This window comes from Trichinella spiralis, assembly GCF_000181795.1.
Source record: "Trichinella spiralis strain ISS 195 chromosome Unknown Scfld610, whole genome shotgun sequence".
In the NCBI taxonomy this organism is placed as follows: Eukaryota; Metazoa; Nematoda; class Enoplea; order Trichinellida; family Trichinellidae; genus Trichinella; species Trichinella spiralis.
The window spans coordinates 593,552-611,233 of record NW_003527549.1 but is presented as its reverse complement, the minus strand read 5'-3'; the positions used below and the strand labels follow the sequence as shown (position 1 = coordinate 611,233).

At 33.6% G+C, this 17,682-nt stretch overlaps 2 protein-coding genes across 2 annotated transcripts; one reads left to right on the top strand and one right to left on the bottom strand.

Annotated features, from left to right (window-relative positions):
- Positions 1 to 2,746: 2,746 nt before the first annotated feature.
- On the top strand, positions 2,747 to 5,678 carry Tsp_09976 (putative ATP:cob(I)alamin adenosyltransferase). The gene is made up of 11 exons (XM_003370717.1): positions 2,747 to 2,776; positions 3,075 to 3,175; positions 3,340 to 3,427; positions 3,486 to 3,654; positions 4,341 to 4,434; positions 4,611 to 4,671; positions 4,740 to 4,809; positions 4,918 to 5,015; positions 5,073 to 5,197; positions 5,258 to 5,391; positions 5,584 to 5,678. The coding sequence occupies exons 1-11, from the start codon at positions 2,747 to 2,749 to the stop codon at positions 5,676 to 5,678; spliced, it is 1,065 nt and encodes a 354-aa protein (XP_003370765.1).
- A 630-nt stretch (positions 5,679 to 6,308) lies between these two features.
- Tsp_09975 (putative phagocyte signaling-impaired protein) lies at positions 6,309 to 16,326 on the bottom strand. The gene is made up of 23 exons (XM_003370716.1): positions 16,287 to 16,326; positions 15,768 to 15,853; positions 15,405 to 15,543; positions 15,159 to 15,334; positions 14,950 to 15,052; positions 14,683 to 14,920; positions 14,524 to 14,604; positions 14,326 to 14,462; positions 13,643 to 13,732; positions 13,402 to 13,582; positions 13,256 to 13,341; positions 12,260 to 12,881; positions 12,017 to 12,219; positions 10,403 to 10,885; positions 10,073 to 10,215; positions 9,872 to 10,018; positions 8,938 to 9,077; positions 8,065 to 8,168; positions 7,671 to 7,992; positions 7,326 to 7,584; positions 7,006 to 7,269; positions 6,809 to 6,914; positions 6,309 to 6,697 (listed from the first exon to the last, which is right to left on the bottom strand). The coding sequence occupies exons 1-23, from the start codon at positions 16,324 to 16,326 to the stop codon at positions 6,309 to 6,311; spliced, it is 4,539 nt and encodes a 1,512-aa protein (XP_003370764.1).
- Positions 16,327 to 17,682: the final 1,356 nt, after the last annotated feature.

The following is a 17,682-nucleotide window of genomic DNA, read 5'->3' as shown; positions in this document are numbered from 1 at the left end:
AATTTCTTTAGTTCACCTAAAAACTGGTTTTATATTATATGCATTCAATTATTGCAATCAGCAACAGATTTCTCATCTGTGAATCAATAGTTCTAGAAACATTAACAGCACAAATTTGATGCATATATATTATGTTGTAATTTTTTTATCAATGGGAACAGCATTACTTGCTGTGAAATCAATTATCAGTGGATAAATTTTTTAACATCAATTTAAAAAAAGAAATGAATTTATTCATAACTAAGCATTATTTTTGCGAATTGCCCAAAGGAGACATTTAAAAAATTATTACTTTTTGCACCCAATATGCAGTGTTAAAAATTAATTTGACACAATAAGAAATTATGGAAAATCCTTATTAAGTTTTTATACATATGTAACATATTCAATTTATTATTATTTTCTGCAGTAACGTTGATTGGATCGCGCGTGTGCGCGCATATTGTGACTGTCAAATTCAGCTTACCTGATTATCTTTATTTCTGCGAACTTCCTGCTTTTCTGTAAATCGGCAAGGAACAAGCGAAATTTTTTTACCAGTGAGAAAGTGAAAAATACATTTAAATAGATTGTTTATGCTTTTTTAAATTCGATATCTGTGTGTGTGTACGTGTGTATGTTACAATATATATATATATATATATTTATATACATATGCATACATTTCAAGTGCATTTTCGTATTCTGATTATGAAAAATATGTTTAAATTTCAGCCAACGTGTTACGCAAAGATAATATCGGTTGATAGTGAAAAGCGGATCGTCATTTACTCGAAACAGCAAATAAAACGTGGTGAAGAGATCACGTACGATTACAAGTTCCCGCTAGAGGATGAGAAAATTCCCTGCAATTGTAAATCAGTCAACTGTCGAGGCAGTTTAAATTGACGACAGCCCGTATGACTTGTGCCGTTGGAAAAGTAATAATAATTTCGACGTGTTCGGAAGCATGGTCAGAAGTGACGAATGCATTTATTCAATCAATACACCGTCGTCTGCCTGCCTGCCTGCCCATTCATTTGAAGCTAAATTTGAAAAGCTCGCCAACAATGGAAATACGAAGCTGCGGGTCGATTGTTTGTTTCTACAGGTGCCGATCTTCGTAATGACATTATGTAAAATATGCGTGAATGTCGTTGTCTTTTATAATTTATATAGTTATACGTAAATAATTTTTTACACTGCTTCGAAATACCGCTCGACCTGAGTCCAGAATGGAATGTTTTGGGGTCGATCATTGCTTGATTTGCAATTTCTGAACTCAACTCACCGTGTATTATTATTATTATTATTATTATTATTATTATTCATGCATGTTTGTTTGTTTGTTTAGCAAACAATATTAAAACAAAATGAGTTTGAATTTATTCTGTCGATTTCTGCTGATAACGAATAAATGCAAAAAGAAAAAACCTGAGAAAACATGAAAACTAAACATGACGAGCAAATTAGCATGTCAGTTCATTCATTCGTCCCATATTATTTGTCATCAAATATGGCCGTTCTTAAGCTTGCAAAAAATATGCTATAATTCAAAATTAAACTTCACTTTGATAAACGTTTATAAATTTGTCTCGAAATGTGAATTGCATACATTGGGTATTGCGATTATCAAAATAATAAATGTTAATTATAAATAATCCTTTAGTTTTATTTCTGAAGTACAGTAAGCTACACTGAACTGGCATTTAAAGTGCACATAAATTAGCTGTCCATAGCACCTTCCACTGCCGTGCATTTAGGCTTCTCACTTTGTTATTCCTTTTTTCCAAATAATTACTTATGCTAAAATATCATTTGCTCGCTTAGAATTGTTATTTGTGAGAAATACGTTCATTTAATCAAATCTAGACTGTTCAGCTAGTCCTTCAGCAGCTTCAACTGCTTTTTCAAATTTTAACTGTAACGATCTTTAACTATTCCCAATACAACAATATTCAACAATTTAATCAGTGGAGTAGATAAAATTAAATGTTATAAGTTTGTCTTTTTTTGATAAATGTTAAGCTAACGGTGTTAAGCTTAAGCTGAAAAAAAAATATCGGATTTCACAACTTTTATCATACATCAGCAAAAAAAGAATCTTTTTAATTATTATTTAAAAAGTAATTTCACTTTGGAAATTATATGTACGAATGAGAACTGCTGATTTGTTTCAATTTATGATGGTCAAAGTTAAAACAGTATCAATGTTTCTTTACGAAATTGCTCTGGCAAATTGTGCACAAAAACTGCTCATTCACAACTGGAAAAAAAATTGTCACTCAAACAATTACTGCTGTTTCATTTATATGGCAATTGTTGCATTATCGTACAGATTTTATAACTTTCACTTCTAGTACTTTGTCACTAAACAAACATAATAATAAATCCCTTTGTCCACTTATACGATCTGACCGATTTTAACCAAGATTTGATAAAGTTTGATTTCATGCAAATTTCATAACAAAAAATGAATATAACAACAACGTTTCTTTAAACAATTATTAGGCTATCAAATGTTGAGTATGTTTGATTAAGAAAAGGCTATTTTTTAAACTGTGAAATGTCGAGGTTGGATAATAAATGAACAAATAACGAAAATAACTATTATCGTTGTTTACCTTGCTTTAGTTGGATCAAATGATATGGTAAACATGTAAATGAAGTGAAAAGTGGATGACGATAACTAACTGCACGACTTGTAAAAAAAGTGTAAAAAGATCATCTTGCTAAAGTAAGAGATATTTTACAGTATGTTGAAGAGATGGAACTTGCGTTGTTGTTTGTTACAGTAGTTTTTTTTGGAGAAGGAATAAACATTTTTATTATTGCTTATAATAATAATGCAATTATTTTTTAACTAAAAAAAATAAATTCTTATATTTTATACATGAAATTTTCATCAGTTGCCTGCTTAAATGCAGCATTTTTAGAAATTCAGGAAAGGTCTGTCTGAAAATTGCAAATAAGCTGTTTCAGCGAAAATTCTTCAATTTCAGTAAGTACACTGACATGTTTGAAAATAAGATTGTATGATTGTTTTGCAAATATTGGATGTTAAAAAAATATTCTTTATTATAGATTGATTGCAGTGGAAAATGAATTTATTGTTGGCTTATAGTCGTGCAATAGTTCGGCAGACTGTTAAAAATGGAAATTTGTATTTTGCTCCAGTAGCAGTTTCGGATTCCAAGTATGCTTTTGTTAATTCAGTCTTTTTAACTATTAATTTTATATAACTTTAAAAATTTCACTTCTCCGTATACGATTTTAGTTTCGTCATGAAAAATAAATAAGTTTTATTATTATTATTATGGAAATTAGTAGAATTATTTGAAATTAAGTTTTATTTTGTAGTTCTTTTTTAACTATGCCATGTACAAGTAGGTGCAGGATGGCATTTTGTACTGATAATGTTTTATCTGTTAAACAACTTTATTGCATAGTAAATGAATGAATTGTTCACATTTATGAATTAATATGTAATTTGAAATATTGTTCAGTGTAAATTTCTAAATGGTAATTATTCACGAAGTAGCATTTTGATTTTTGTTTTCATGATGGTTTATTTACTGTGTAACAGAATGCGGAGGAAATTTTCCACAGGTGAAGAAGATGTCCATAGCACTGGCAAATGGAAGTATAAACAGAATCGTGGAACTGGAGATAAAGGTAAGATTTTTAATGGGTATAAAGAAATTCAGTAATATTAGCAATGCAAGTTGGATAAAGATAAGGATAAGAAGTGACTATTTTGTTTAATTCATTTTTATCAAGTTCTTTATATTCTACTCGTAGGTATGTGAATATTTTTTAAGATTATTTTAGCATGTTTAATTTGATAACTTGACAGATTTTTATATAAGTTATAATTTGAATTTGTTGCACTTGTTATTGTAATATCATATATCACATTTTTGCTAGTTCTGTAAATCAACCGAATTGCACGAGTATTTTATACAAACTGAAAATTAAGAATGAAGTTATCGTTGAGCATATTGAATATTATTTTATTCTCATAATTTTATATAGTTTACTTTTTTTTTATTGTTTGTTATATTGTGAGAAAATGTTTCACATATAAATGTTAGTCAGTTCTCTCAAAAAATGTGCATTCGAGTCTGAATTATGTGTAACAATCAATAGGAGAGTAAGTAAATTATGGAAAAAATTGTTGTTGTCAATTAAATTGCTTTTAAATTTAAATTTTACAATGCTGCGTTCAGAAAGCAGCTATAATGTGAACGGAAACAGACGGCACAACATCACCCCCATAACTCGATGTTATCATGAAAATGTTCGAATATTTCAAATTTTATGATAATTATTGATTAAAAATAATGATGCAATTTATTTAGGTCAAAGTAGTTTGATTAACGGCGAACGCCGTTGGAAAGACGATGCTACTTTTGACGCAGTTGGTGCTGTGGATGAATTAAATGCTACCCTAGGGTATATATATAATAATAAGATTTATTTATTCATTTGCGTTGAATTAATAATTAATAATTAGCTTTATTTCAGAAACATTAAAGTTGTAATTTAAATATTTGAACATTTAATAATATTTGAATAATTTTTTTTGAAATTAATTTGTTGAAATAATTTTTTGTTTTGTTTTGTTTCAGAAGAGCGCGCTTCTTAAGTGATGAAAATGGTTTCTTTGACGTGACAGAGAAGCTGATTGAAGTTAGTTTAAAGTTATTTTTTAATTTTAAGTGAACTGTGAAAAAAATTGTTTTAAACTTTAGATTCAGTGTACTCTGCAAGATATTTGTTCTTGCATTGTTGCACCGAAAACTGCCAACATTTCTGAAAATTTGCGAAGTAACTTTTGACTGTTGTTCTAAAATTTTCATTTCTATACAACTTAATCAGATAAAACGGATAAATAAATAAGTAAACATGCATATATTTATTTTTATTTCAATACAGAGCGAACTGAATTCGATCCACAGTTTACGATTGAACTTGATCATTGGATCGATTTATATGCGGCCGAAGTACCCCCTTTGACTCAGTTTATTTTACCGGTGAATTGAATATTTTCTACGAGAAAATTCTTTTTTTTTTAATTAATTTTTGTCAAGGGTGGGAATCCGCTCTCATCTAGCATCCATGAAGCACGTTGTATCAGCAGACGGGCTGAACGTTCTTTAATACCGTTGATTCGTAATGATGAAATTGACCCTGCACCGATACAATATTTAAATAGGTTTATAGTTTTCTTCAAATCAGTTATTTATTTATTTATTTGTTTGTTTATTTGTTGCAGGCTGAGCGATTTGTTGTTTGTGTTAGCTAGATACATTTGTCACATATTAAATGATACCGAGTTGTCCTACAAGAAGAAAGTGGTGTACAGTGACCTTACTACCTCGAAACATCCTTTGCGCCACGAATGGAAGCGTTACTACATTTGAGCACTGAGCACAGTCTTTCTTTAAATGATTATCTCATTTTATGAACAAACAAAAAAAACTACGCCAGTTTATATACATACATACATACATACATAGAGTAGGTTCATTTTACAAGTTTTACAAGTAGTAGGAGTGTTTTTATTTTATTTTATTTTCTTTTTGCATATTTTATTTATAGAACATGATTCGATGTTTTGTTTTTATGCTTGTCAGTTGTTAGATTTTGCATTGAAAAAAGTTAAGCTTGGCCAATTACGAATACAAAATGTGTAGATGAAGGAGAAATTTAACAATAAAAGTTTCAAATTGGATATGTTGTTGTGTTGTCAGTGTGTATATAATAATATATTTTTGTAAATTGGAGAAAAAGACGGAAACTTTCGTCAAATTTATTATTCATTTTTTACTCAAAAAATTCAAAATATATTATTATTTATTAATTTTACCCAAAATGTGATTGTGATATAAATCAAAATTAACAAATTAAGTAAGTAATCACAAACAGTATCATCATGTTTGTCTGTCATCACCAACAAACAAATAAATAAATAAATGTATGATATATATTTCTGTTTGATTGAAAAAAATCTCACAAATGACAATGGAAAAAAGTTGGTTGAATTATTTATTTATTTATTGTCATCAAATTGATTTCAGTCAGTGGGATGGAATATTATAGTTGTATTAAATTTGTTAAATCTCGCATGTCGTGTGAATGAAATGCATTCATTCATTAAACAAACCATTTTTTTTGGAAACGAAATTGCAGAAAATAATAATAATAATAATAATAATAAATAAACAAATGAAAAAATTTCATTTTCATCATCAAACATGTAACAGAAAAGAAAAAGAAAGAATCGCGAACAAATTATTATAATATTAAAAATTCAGTCCGCAATGTCAATCAAACCGTGACCGATGAAGTGTTGAAATGCAGAGCGGACTTGTATTAAAAATTGCTCCTTCTCGGTTTGCAAATTTCTCCCCTGAAAAGCAGTGATAATGGTAGTATCCGAAACGGCTGCGTCGAACAGCGACTGTTCCTCGGCTTCCAAATGTTCCTGTTCCACCTGGTTCCGCTTCTTCAGTTCGTTGGTCATCGGCAGTACAGGAATCGCACCGCCGCAGTTGACGTTCACAATAATGCAAGCTTTGTCGAACAGCTTGTAAGCTAACACAACGAGCGATTGGAAAATACGACAAATTCGCATCACTGCTTGCAATATTTTCGAACAGAACAGCAAAACTTGCTTCGATTCCAATTCTATATACAACAATCACATCGTATACTTTTGATTTGAATTTTATTGTAATTGAAAAAAAATATGTATATACTATTCTTTTTTCATTTTTTTCCTCTATGTAATTTATTAGTATTATTATTAAAACTTGTTACTTACTGTCAAGCATGGTGTACAGAACGTTCAACAAAAATTCCGCACATCGATACGCTTTTTCGATCGGATGCTCTACGCAAAGATGTGACAACAATTCGACAGAAAATATCTACAATTGATTTGAGAGAAAAATAATTAAATAAAATCAAAAATAAAAAAAAAAGAATTCAATAATTGAATTGTGATCGGTAAAAAATTACCTTGATCTGAAGATCAGACATTGTGATCAACTGTTTGATCCAGTCGAAACAGACATGCATCGACGGTACGTTGCGTACAATGATGGAAATTAATTTTGTCGAATAGCCCTTCGTATATTGAAAGATTGATCGATCAATGAGAAAAAAAGAAAAGAAAAGAATTACCTGATGATGGATCGCTTTGATCAACATCGGTTCGGCAATGAATACTTGGTGCAAAAAGTTGCACAAATGGACAAGCACTTCTCTTTCTTCGATCGAAATCTAAAAAACAATAAACAGCAAAATTAGCAAATAAATAAATAAATAAATAAACGGACTTGTTCATTGTCGGGCATGCACGAGTCGAGCAAAGTTTGAATGCAAAGCACTTCGTTCAAAATTGCATATTTTCGAACGCTTTCACCGACCGAAGTATTGTTCTCTTCGAATATCGCCGGGGTGGAGCAACTTCTGCCGGGCTTTCTTTTCCCACCGCCGACCAGAGTGTTGATCACAATCTTCTGCTCCACAGCCAGACGAGCAGCGCTGAAATAGCAATGCAACACGCGCAAGAGTATCTTGAAAATTGGAGCTACTCTGAAAAAATTATAACAAATTATTCATTCAACAAATCACACATGCCAATATATATATATGTATATGTATATGTATATGTATAGTACTTGAATACACGCTCATCACAAACAACAATCTGCTTGATATCGTCGCACAACGAAGTGTGGGAGTAGAATTTCACTCCGGTGCCGGACGGCTTCAGCGAAGCGACAGTATGACCGTGCAATTTTCTCGAATAAAAAAGTTCCACATAATTCCACAAGGACAAATATTCTTGTTGCAACGCAAACGCTACATCATTGTCCAGCAGATGTCTGGCATAGTCGGTCAGTTCGGGCAACAGTTCGAACAGACCACCCGGATTGCAACGTCTCAATTTTCTCAGCATTGCCAACGATTTTTTCGGAAACTTCTTCGAACATCTGGCGGCTAAATTGAATATTTTTCCAAATGATGTTGTTGTTCAATGAATGAAAAAAATGTTATCACAAACGAACGAACCTTCACGAATTGCATCAACCGATGGAATTGGCACATCACTCGCTAATCGTGGAATTTTCAAACACAGTGGAAAAATCAAATATGAATACAAATTCACGGCACACCTTAATCGATCGATTATAATTATTGAATAATATAAATAAGAGATTTACTTCAAAATTTTAATAAACAACGCCGAATAGTCACGACCGTGCAGTTCAATTTGAATAACAATGTATTGGACTGGTATTGTATCGATCAAATTTGTCGAATATTTCAGAACATTTGCCAAATTGTTACCCAAAAAAAGAATAAAATAAATTGTAAAACAAAACAAAACAAAACGATTATTAAAAAATCCAACTTACCAAATTTGCGGATATTTTCGTTGTAATAATTTTCATAATACAGAATATAATAGAGAAGCAACGCCTGCATGACGAAATGTTCCGTTTGCAAAGCGGTTTCCTTGTAAAATGCCTTCAACAGACATTCGAAAAAAAAGAAAAATAAAAAAAGATTAAAAAAAAAAGAACAGATCGAATTACGATCAATTTCGATTCCGCAAACGGATTGATTACTGGAGACGATGGGGCGTTTTCATTTTCAATGTACAAATTCAAACACGAATGGACAAACATTTCAATCAGCTCGACGGTCGTTTCGCTAATCGGCGTGCAACATTGGGCAAGTTGTTTGAATATCCAATCCTAGAACAACGAAGACCGGATAACAAAAGAAAAAAAGAAAAATAAAGTTGTTTATCAAAAAAAAAATGCTTACCGAAATGTGCACTTGATATCTCGAAAAAGCTCGCCAATGCAACAGTGCTATTACGCAATCGATCGGCAAAACGTCGGTAATTTTCGCACTGAGTTCACGAGTCACGCGTACTTTGGCAGCTTGTCGAACGATAAACTTGAAACGAAATCACAAAGTGATGGATCAAAATTTGTCGCATTGATATTGTACCTGCTTGTCAGAAATAATTGACGGTAGTCGTTCACGAATTCGATCCAAATGTTTCGGCAAAACTGACACGTGAATATTCAGACCACGTTTCACTATTCGTTGCAAATCTTTCACCGACTTGCAGACAATGTGAATAGCGATCAACAACAATACATCACCGTAACCGCTGTTCACATCCTTTGACAAACACCTTCACGAGAGATGAAGAAAGAAGAAAAAAAAAGAAGAAAAATTAATATTCCACTTCATCAAACGAATAATTAATTATATCTATCAATCAATCAAAGTCACTTGTCAAAGTCCTCTTCTTTGGCGATCAAATATTGGAACCATTGATTCAATTGATCGGAAAAATTTGTAATAAAATCATTTTGCCTTGGAAAATGAAATGCAAATGAAAACAGACCAACAATGGGAAAAAATAAATTTCTATACACACTGGCAACCGAAAGCGATCAACGCCACCAAACCGAGGGCGTGAAATTGTGCTCCAATTGTAGAAATTTCCGCTTTTTTCAACAACAAATTCATCATCACGCTACATTCGTCATCGGTCCAGCTGAACGAGATGAAAATTAAAATTATTTTTTTTTCTTGAAAAAAAATAAAATAATTACCGTAATCCAACAAGAAAACGAAGTTTCGTGAACAATTTGATCGAATTCAACGCCAACGACAAATCACTAATCAACAACGTGTCGTCGGTCGAAGCGGCTGCCGACGCCAGTGATTCCATTTTGCGCAAAAGGTGCGCTTTGAGTTGACTTAAGATCGGTTCGTATCGGTTGAACGGCTCAAAAATCAAGCTTATTGTTTTTTCTTTTGAAAAACAAACAAACAAACAAACAAACAATACTTTTTGTGAAAGTTTCACAAATTGAAAAAACCACAACAAAGTTTCGTTGTTTTCGATCAATTGTAGCAAAGTGGAGAGCAATTTTTCAAACGAATAATAGCACATCGATGCTTGCAGCACGAAACCCAACAATTTCAATTGTTCAACCTGAATTTATAATTAATGGATAAATTAATTAATAAGTTGAAATAATTTTCAAACCGCCGATCGAATGAACAAAGATGAACATTCGGGTGTCAGTGCGCACAAATATTGCAACGTTTTCTCGCGTCGAATTATCAACCACATTCGTTCTTCGTACGCTTCTGCGGATGTTTCAGCATTTCTTATCATCAGATCAGCAACTGGAAAAAAAACAAAAGAAAACAACAATTTAAATTCAAAACAAACAAACAAACAAACAAACAAGCAAACCTTCGCCAACTGAATACAATCCGTTCATGGTCAAACGTTGAACAATCAACGGTCCGTTGTGGTAAAGCAGCAACACTTCGGGCAAGATGTGCAAGTCGACCGCCAGGCCGAAATTACCATAGCAGAGCATGAATAAAGCGTCGGCAAAATCGTCGACCAATCGTTCACTGTCGGCCGCGCAGTAGCTGCGCTGCTTGACCGGAGTGCCGGTTCTACGGGCCTGGTGCCATGCCGAAATCCCCTTAGCCACTTCGCACCGTACCAACATCAACTTCTGGGATGGGGTACAGTTTTCAAAATGCAACCCACCGTCGCCAGCGGTAGTCAATTCCACGATCATTGGCGGCTGCACTTTGCCGGGCGTTTCCACTGACGCCAATTTCATACGGAAAACTTCCAAAGCCCGCTTGTCGACCACCAGCTTGTTCAGCAAATTTTTACCCTCTGGTGACAACGACCGGCCCATGTCGACGCCAAATACCCGCGTCAACAAATACGGATATACCATCGACAAATTTTCCACCGAAAAATGCCCACTCGAACACAGCATATCCAAATCCGAAGACAACACCGCCCGGTACAATTGTTCAACCACCTCGGCTGAAGACGACTGACCGCCGACCATCGATAAATACAACAAATTGACACTTTTCAAAAATCACTAAATTCAAACTGACATCCAACATTGCAAAGACGAAAAAAACAACAACAAAGCATATCAAAATACAATCGGTACAATTTTCACAAATGTACATGTGTATGAAGCAGACACGCAAAAAAAACAGGACAATGTTCCTTTCCAATTGTTGAATAATTTAATATCGTCCAAATGTGATCGATTGAATTTCTATTATTACAAAGATATGCTAGAAAAAAAAGAAAAAAATCATTACACAGTAAACCGAACACAATTTCAGATTTGCAAATTGGTTTGTTGCAGAAATGAATAAAGAAAAGAAAAAAAAGAGAACAGCATGGAATAATTGTTTGCAATCCATGAGTAATGGAAAAATGTTTTACTTCAATATTTAAATATATGTATATTATATTGAATGAAATTTGGTTTGCGAATTCAAGTAATTGAAAATGAAAAATAACATTGGTCGGTAAATAGGAACAAAAGAAAAAAACAAAAAAACTGCCGTGCAAATGAAGAAACAGTATGCAAATTGAAAAAAAAGTCTAAATTGTTCTTCAAAATGAAAAAAAACACTGAGAAATTTAAAAAAATGAAAGAAAAACAATAACTGGAAAAATGTTCGTTCAGATTAGACGACCACCGCCCCCAGTGGCCACGCCGCCGGCACCCCGGCTGCGCAGAAGCATCGCCGCCATGCTGTGGTGGTTGGTCGACAACAGGAACAGATATTTCAGCGATTTTGCATAACTTTCGCGCAAATTTGTCTCGAACAACGCTGCACTCTTCCGCATGTCCATCTGAGAGAATGGGAAAAGAATAATTTAAAAGAAAATTAATATCAAAAAATAATCTCGACTTTTCGTCATTCGTTGCTCACCATTTCGCACCATTTCGTACAACTTTGACGCAGCAGTGAACTTTCCGCTTCCAACAAGTCTTGCATATCGGCGATCATTTGAAACGGTGTATCCGTGCCCAAGGCGATTACGTTGCAAAAGTCGGCGAAATTGTCATTCAACTGACAAAGATGGGAAATTTAAATTTAAAATTAAAAAAAAACCGCTTCTACTTATTTTTATTGCTATTCCTACTTGAGCCAGTCCACTTTTCCCTTCGGAGTTCTTTTTTTTCGTCTTTCTCGTCACGTGCGGATAGATCAACGTGGCAATCGACTTCACGGCCAAACAGACCAGCATGCACAAGCTGAACGTTTCCAAAAGGAAAGAAATATGCACCAACTGCATGTGCGGGAACAGATCCGAGTCTTCTTTGAACTGATGATCGCAGAACATTGCTGCAAAAAAGAGACATTTTCAAATGTTCACACTGCAAACAGTACATGCATATATGTACTGCGGAGGCGCTCTTTCAAGTTGTCCAATGGGGGAAAAATTGAGCTGTCCTCTTTGAGACGCGGATCATCCGACTCGACACCGCGCACAAGTAGCCAAGCTTTTTGCACATAATGCAAGCAAGTTTGCAAGACCAACTCGAACAGGTCGAAGTAGTGACCGCGGCAGTAGAGGCCGAAATAGCAGACCGGCGAACCGTACATCACCATCTCGTACTGGGTTTCGTCAAGAGAGATGCCATCCGCGTAGATGGGCCTCATTTGACTGGCGTGGTGTAACGCGTTGCGCAACGGGCGTGGTTCGTCTTCCTTCAAATGAGCCATATACAACGTTGGCTCGCCGGTACCGGCCGAACCGGAACCCGAACCCGAAGCTGGATCGGCTTGAATTTCGCAAAACGACGACTCCTCGGCCAACGTGTACAATTCGTGCAAGCTGCAGAACAAACGCAACACTGTCCACTGGAACGTCGTCTGAATCATCATCTGGGCAAATACACATTTGTTCCAACTGTGAAAAGAGTCGACTTCTTCGAGCGACAAGTACTGGGAAATGACACGATAATCACGACGATCCACCGTATCCAACCAGTTCAAACGATCTTCTGAATCACGTAAAAAATTAATAAACAAACTACTTTTCAAAAAAAAGAAAAAAAACAAATTCTCACCAGCAAAAAGTGCATCTTTGGTCATCGCTCTCAAAAAAGTCTCTCTCAGTGTTTCGAAACTGAACAAGGGAAAAGCAAAAAAAAAAACAAAAAACCTCATTAAAATAAAATAAAATAATGCATATGTGATATAATAATTCACTCTTGAAATTCCGATATCAGGTGGTAATATTGACGACGGATGCGACAAAACAGACTGTTAGCCGACACTTCGTACGCATCACGAAATCGAAATATTTCGATGGATTTCAAATAATTCCCTTCCCGCAACGCGACCAACATGTTATCCATAATATCCCTAGACGCACGGCTATAAAATTCCACACAATTCGTACACCACATTACATATTCTCTGTAAAATCCCCAAGGTGTCAGTTGATCATTCATCATGTACCTGAAAAAGGAAACAAACAACTAAACGAATTATTATTATTACTGCAAATAGCCCTCTTACCACAACGATTCCATCATTATCAGTTTAATGTCGGAACCGTTGAATACGCGCAACAAAGCGCCTGGACAACCGAGTAAAGAATAAATTTTCGTCAACCGGAATACAAATTCATAATTCGGCTTGCCAAAAGACAGACGTTGTTCCAACAAAACTGCCAAACGATACAACCAATGGTCATCTTCTGAAAAAAAAATAATAAAAAACTACAAAAGACCAACACAACATGGAAAATGGAATTTACGTTTCATGATGTACAGCAACCAGATGAAGTGTACCGCTAAGGACAGATATCCATCAGAAGGATAAATACCAGAACTGTTTTGAGTTGTGTCTTAAAAATTTAAAATAACGCTAAACAGACAAAGGAAAAGAATAGAATAGAATAGAAAAAATTCAAAAGCTACTCGAACGTCTCGCCCTTTCGAAGAGAATCAAAAGTTGCTTGGAAAATTGCACCAATTCAAGTGCTGACAAATTCGCATAACAACCGATCACTGAACAAATATGAAGTAAATGCACATGTCTTTGAACATCGTCTTGCTAAACAAAAAAACATAAATACCAAAAATAAAAAATCAAATAATTAATAAATCAAAACAAAAAAAATTCTTACATTTTTGGTAAAGCTCATATCAATCTGGGAGTCGTGGAACGTGATCGGCAAATCACCGACTATTTTCGCCAACTCCGAAACGAACTGAAATTCAATTTAAATGAACAAATAAATAAAATTGAAAAAAAAATCCCAATCAAATAATTACATCGTTTTTTTCAGATTCAGTCACCAATTTCAAAAAAGGCCGCACATCGTCGAAAAAACATGGCTTGTGAGCAAATGCTTCAAAATATTTCGCAATCAACTTCGCCGGTACATCTGCATTACAATGACAAATTTTTATGCCAGAAATAATAATTGAATAATACCTAATTTAAAAGATTCCAACTCGTCCACCGTGGCAAGATTTTTTTCTATCAACTTTTCCACCAAATACAGTCTGGCCAGATGAGAAGATCGTTCTTCGATTCGTTCGTTGAAAAATTCGACGAAATTTTCAAATAATCTAATTATTAAAATAAAAAGCATTTACATATTCAAATAGAAATATAAAAGAAAAAGAAAACCTCTTTCTGCGTTCTTGATTCACTTCCAACAGGCACAGAAAGTTGTCAATCATCTTATTCCAGAATGGCCAGCCGTCAGTTCTGAAAAATCACAAATATTATCATCAATTATGAATTCCCATTTTTACAGTTGGTCTAAAAAAGCAAGTGTCAATCAACTTCATTCGAATTCTTTCTTTCGAAAATTCGAGCGCCTCTTCATGACGACCAAGTCGTTCCCAAACTGCCAGCTGTTCCTCGGCGAGGTACATTTTCAAATGGATTTCCGGTTGGATCAAATCGCTTTGTAAAAATCTCAATGCTTCGTTGTGATGACTTCCCATTTTCAATATGAACAAGTATAACTGAATAACTTGACGAGAAAAAACAAATATTTCAATATGTAAAAAATAAAAAACTGATCAATTTTTAATAAAAAAAACATACTGTTATCGTTGATATTATTTCTGTGCTCTTTGATGTACTTGACGGTCATTTTTTGCGCAAGAGGTAGGTGCAACGTCATCGCCGATTCCGACTGTCCGTGAGCCTGGATAATAATGAATAAGGGAAAAAAATTTTTTTTCCTCCCAATTATCAAAAATATCATTTGACGTGTCCAACGTGCAAAACCTCACCTGCAAAACATTACTCACCACCGACCAAAAGTAATATTTTTCATTCGGCACTTGCTTGTACAATTGCATGGCTTGTAATCCGAACATCTTGAAATCTCCCGCCCTCCCGTGGGACAGGGACAAACTGGCCATGTAATCTTCGTTGTTCGGATTTTGGTCCAGCATGCGTTGATACAAAACGACCAGCATGTGGGCTAAATGGAAAAACGTTTGGCATTTTGTTGGCCAATTCAACATACGACAACGACAATTATGTATTTTTACGTTTGCCCAACTCTCGAAAGCAGTAGCTGAGAGCCTGCATCGCCAGTTGGTCAATTGGACCGCACTGAAAGCATGCTTCAATCAATTTGTCCGCTTCTCCACTTCGCCCATATCGAATCAAGCACAACGTTTTCAAAGCCTGAAATTAAGCGCGAAAAAATATCATTTAGCTTTCTCACCGGCAATTATTTTCTTTTCTTTTCTTTTCTTTTCTTGTAATAATTTTCTCACCACTTTTCATTGATTAACATTTTTCAACATAAAAATCTTTCATTTACAAAAAAAACACATACAAATTACAACCGAAAATATATAAAGATAAAATTGCACAAAATAAACTTTTCATCCAAACTCAACTATTACCTTCGCAACTGGTGCTTGTGGATATTTCTTGATAAATTTGTCACTGTCTTGTATGGCCCGTTTAACATTCCCTTTATCCAACAGCTCTAAAATAAAAAAAAACAGAATAAATGAAAATTTTCCATCTATTATTAATTAAATATATTTCAACATTTGCGTGAATGTTTAAGAATAATAATAATTTTTAATTTAGCACAAATTATATTTTCAAGCTATACAATCAGTTCAGTTCAATTCGTACTTTTCCATTTCAAAACGATTTTCATTACTAATAAAATGTGAAGAAAAAAACAATAAATAATAACTTCTGAATATGTTGTTGTTGAAAATTTTATCAAAAAATTAACACCATTCAAATGTTGCTACAAGAAAAATGTCAGCAAAACTTATATCGTGTATTCGCGTGATGGAAGCTTTTGGTGAAATTGAGTAAACACAATTAAATTCGCCTGTATTCACTTGTGAAAGTAAAACATTCGAGCATAAACAATTTGTAAAAAATTTCTCAAACACACATACCGTAAATAGATCGTGCACGCTTTTCGAATATTGCTTCCATTGTTGGGCGTGACATATATTCTAAGAAATTGAAATTAAACAGATAAAGTAAATACGAACACTTCAACGATTCGAATTGAAATTTTTAACGCTTTCAGATTTAACAAATTGTTCAATGCTTAAATAAATATTGTATGAAAATGAACTGCTAAAATGGGCAATATAAAAGCAAAAAAACGCTACATCAAAAAATGATCACTTCGGCAAAAGCGCATGTTACCGTAAATGCTGAACGATTTGCAAGTACGACATATTTGTAATTGGTTTGTATACTTTTTATTAATATCTGTGTGAAATTATAAAATGCATTAATTCGTTTAAATTTTCTCCTTTTATAATAAATTTTATTTATTTACATATTATTTTGCATTTACATCGAGTAATATTTGCGGAAACGAGGCAATATTTCTTCTGATATTGATGATTCAATTCTGATAGGCTGATTTTACTACTGCTGTTGCTTTATTTTCTTTTCACTGAGGCGTGTCTGTTCGCTTTTTATTTGTTTAACGCTGCTCGTCATTGTAGCTGTTCTGCTTTATTATTATTACTTTTGATTCTATTCTTGATCACAGTTGTTAAGTATGAAGTAGAGTCATTATTTTTTCAATTTATATTTCTAATTTAACTATTACATTTAAAAAGGGGAGAAAATTTGTACATTACATGTTTGCTTTATGTTTCAATATTAGAATTAACGTACATGACGCGTATTGAAGGATGCCCAGTGGCTCAGACATACGTCGGTTGGTCAATTTGGCAACTGCTATTGTTAGTTGCACTGCGCTCGTGATTTCTCAACTTTTAGCTTTCGTATGTGTTGTCGTTTATGTTTGATTTACGACGATGCTCTGTTCAAACGTTGACAGATGAAGTTGATTATCAGTATTGATGGTGCTTAAAATTAAAAAATGAGATTTCAGTTCTACATCATTTCTGAAACACTTGTTTCAACAAATGTTATATTCCAGAGAACATTTTCCAAAAAATTAATCTTCATTATTGATTTCGATATGATAGTTTTATATGTTCACTGCTGTTAGACTGGAAGATCTGATTTTTATGAGATTTGGCGGACAATTTGTTCAGATTTTTATCGAGATAAATTTCAGCAAAACAACCATTTTATTAATTTTTCAAAACCCTGTTTAAAATAGAATACATTTTTTTAGTCAATTGTTTTTTACCTATTGTAGAAAGTTTTTTTTATTCAGAGCTGTAATATGTGAAACTTGTTTACCAGCAAATGTACTGATTAGTTATCTTTTCTATTCATATGATAAAGGCTTGTCAACAGAAGTGATTTTTTTTTGCTATTTGTAGCAATAATTTTCCTTTCAGTAAACAGTATCACAAG

Bases quoted from the DNA above. Each gene is read 5' to 3' on its own strand.
- Tsp_09975 (XM_003370716.1), bottom strand. From the start codon at position 16,326: ATGGAAGCAATATTCGAAAAGCGTGCACGATCTATTTACG. The intron at 15,544-15,767 runs GTAATAGTTGAG...GCTTAATTTCAG, and splicing joins CACAAGCACCAGTTGCGAAG to GCTTTGAAAACGTTGTGCTT. The intron at 7,270-7,325 runs GTCCGTTTATTT...ATTGTTTTTTAG, and splicing joins GCATGCCCGACAATGAACAA to ATTTCGATCGAAGAAAGAGA.
- Tsp_09976 (XM_003370717.1), top strand. From the start codon at position 2,747: ATGGAACTTGCGTTGTTGTTTGTTACAGTA. The intron at 3,428-3,485 runs GTAAATGAATGA...AATATTGTTCAG, and splicing joins TTAAACAACTTTATTGCATA to TGTAAATTTCTAAATGGTAA. The intron at 4,672-4,739 runs GTTAGTTTAAAG...CTTTAGATTCAG, and splicing joins TGACAGAGAAGCTGATTGAA to TGTACTCTGCAAGATATTTG.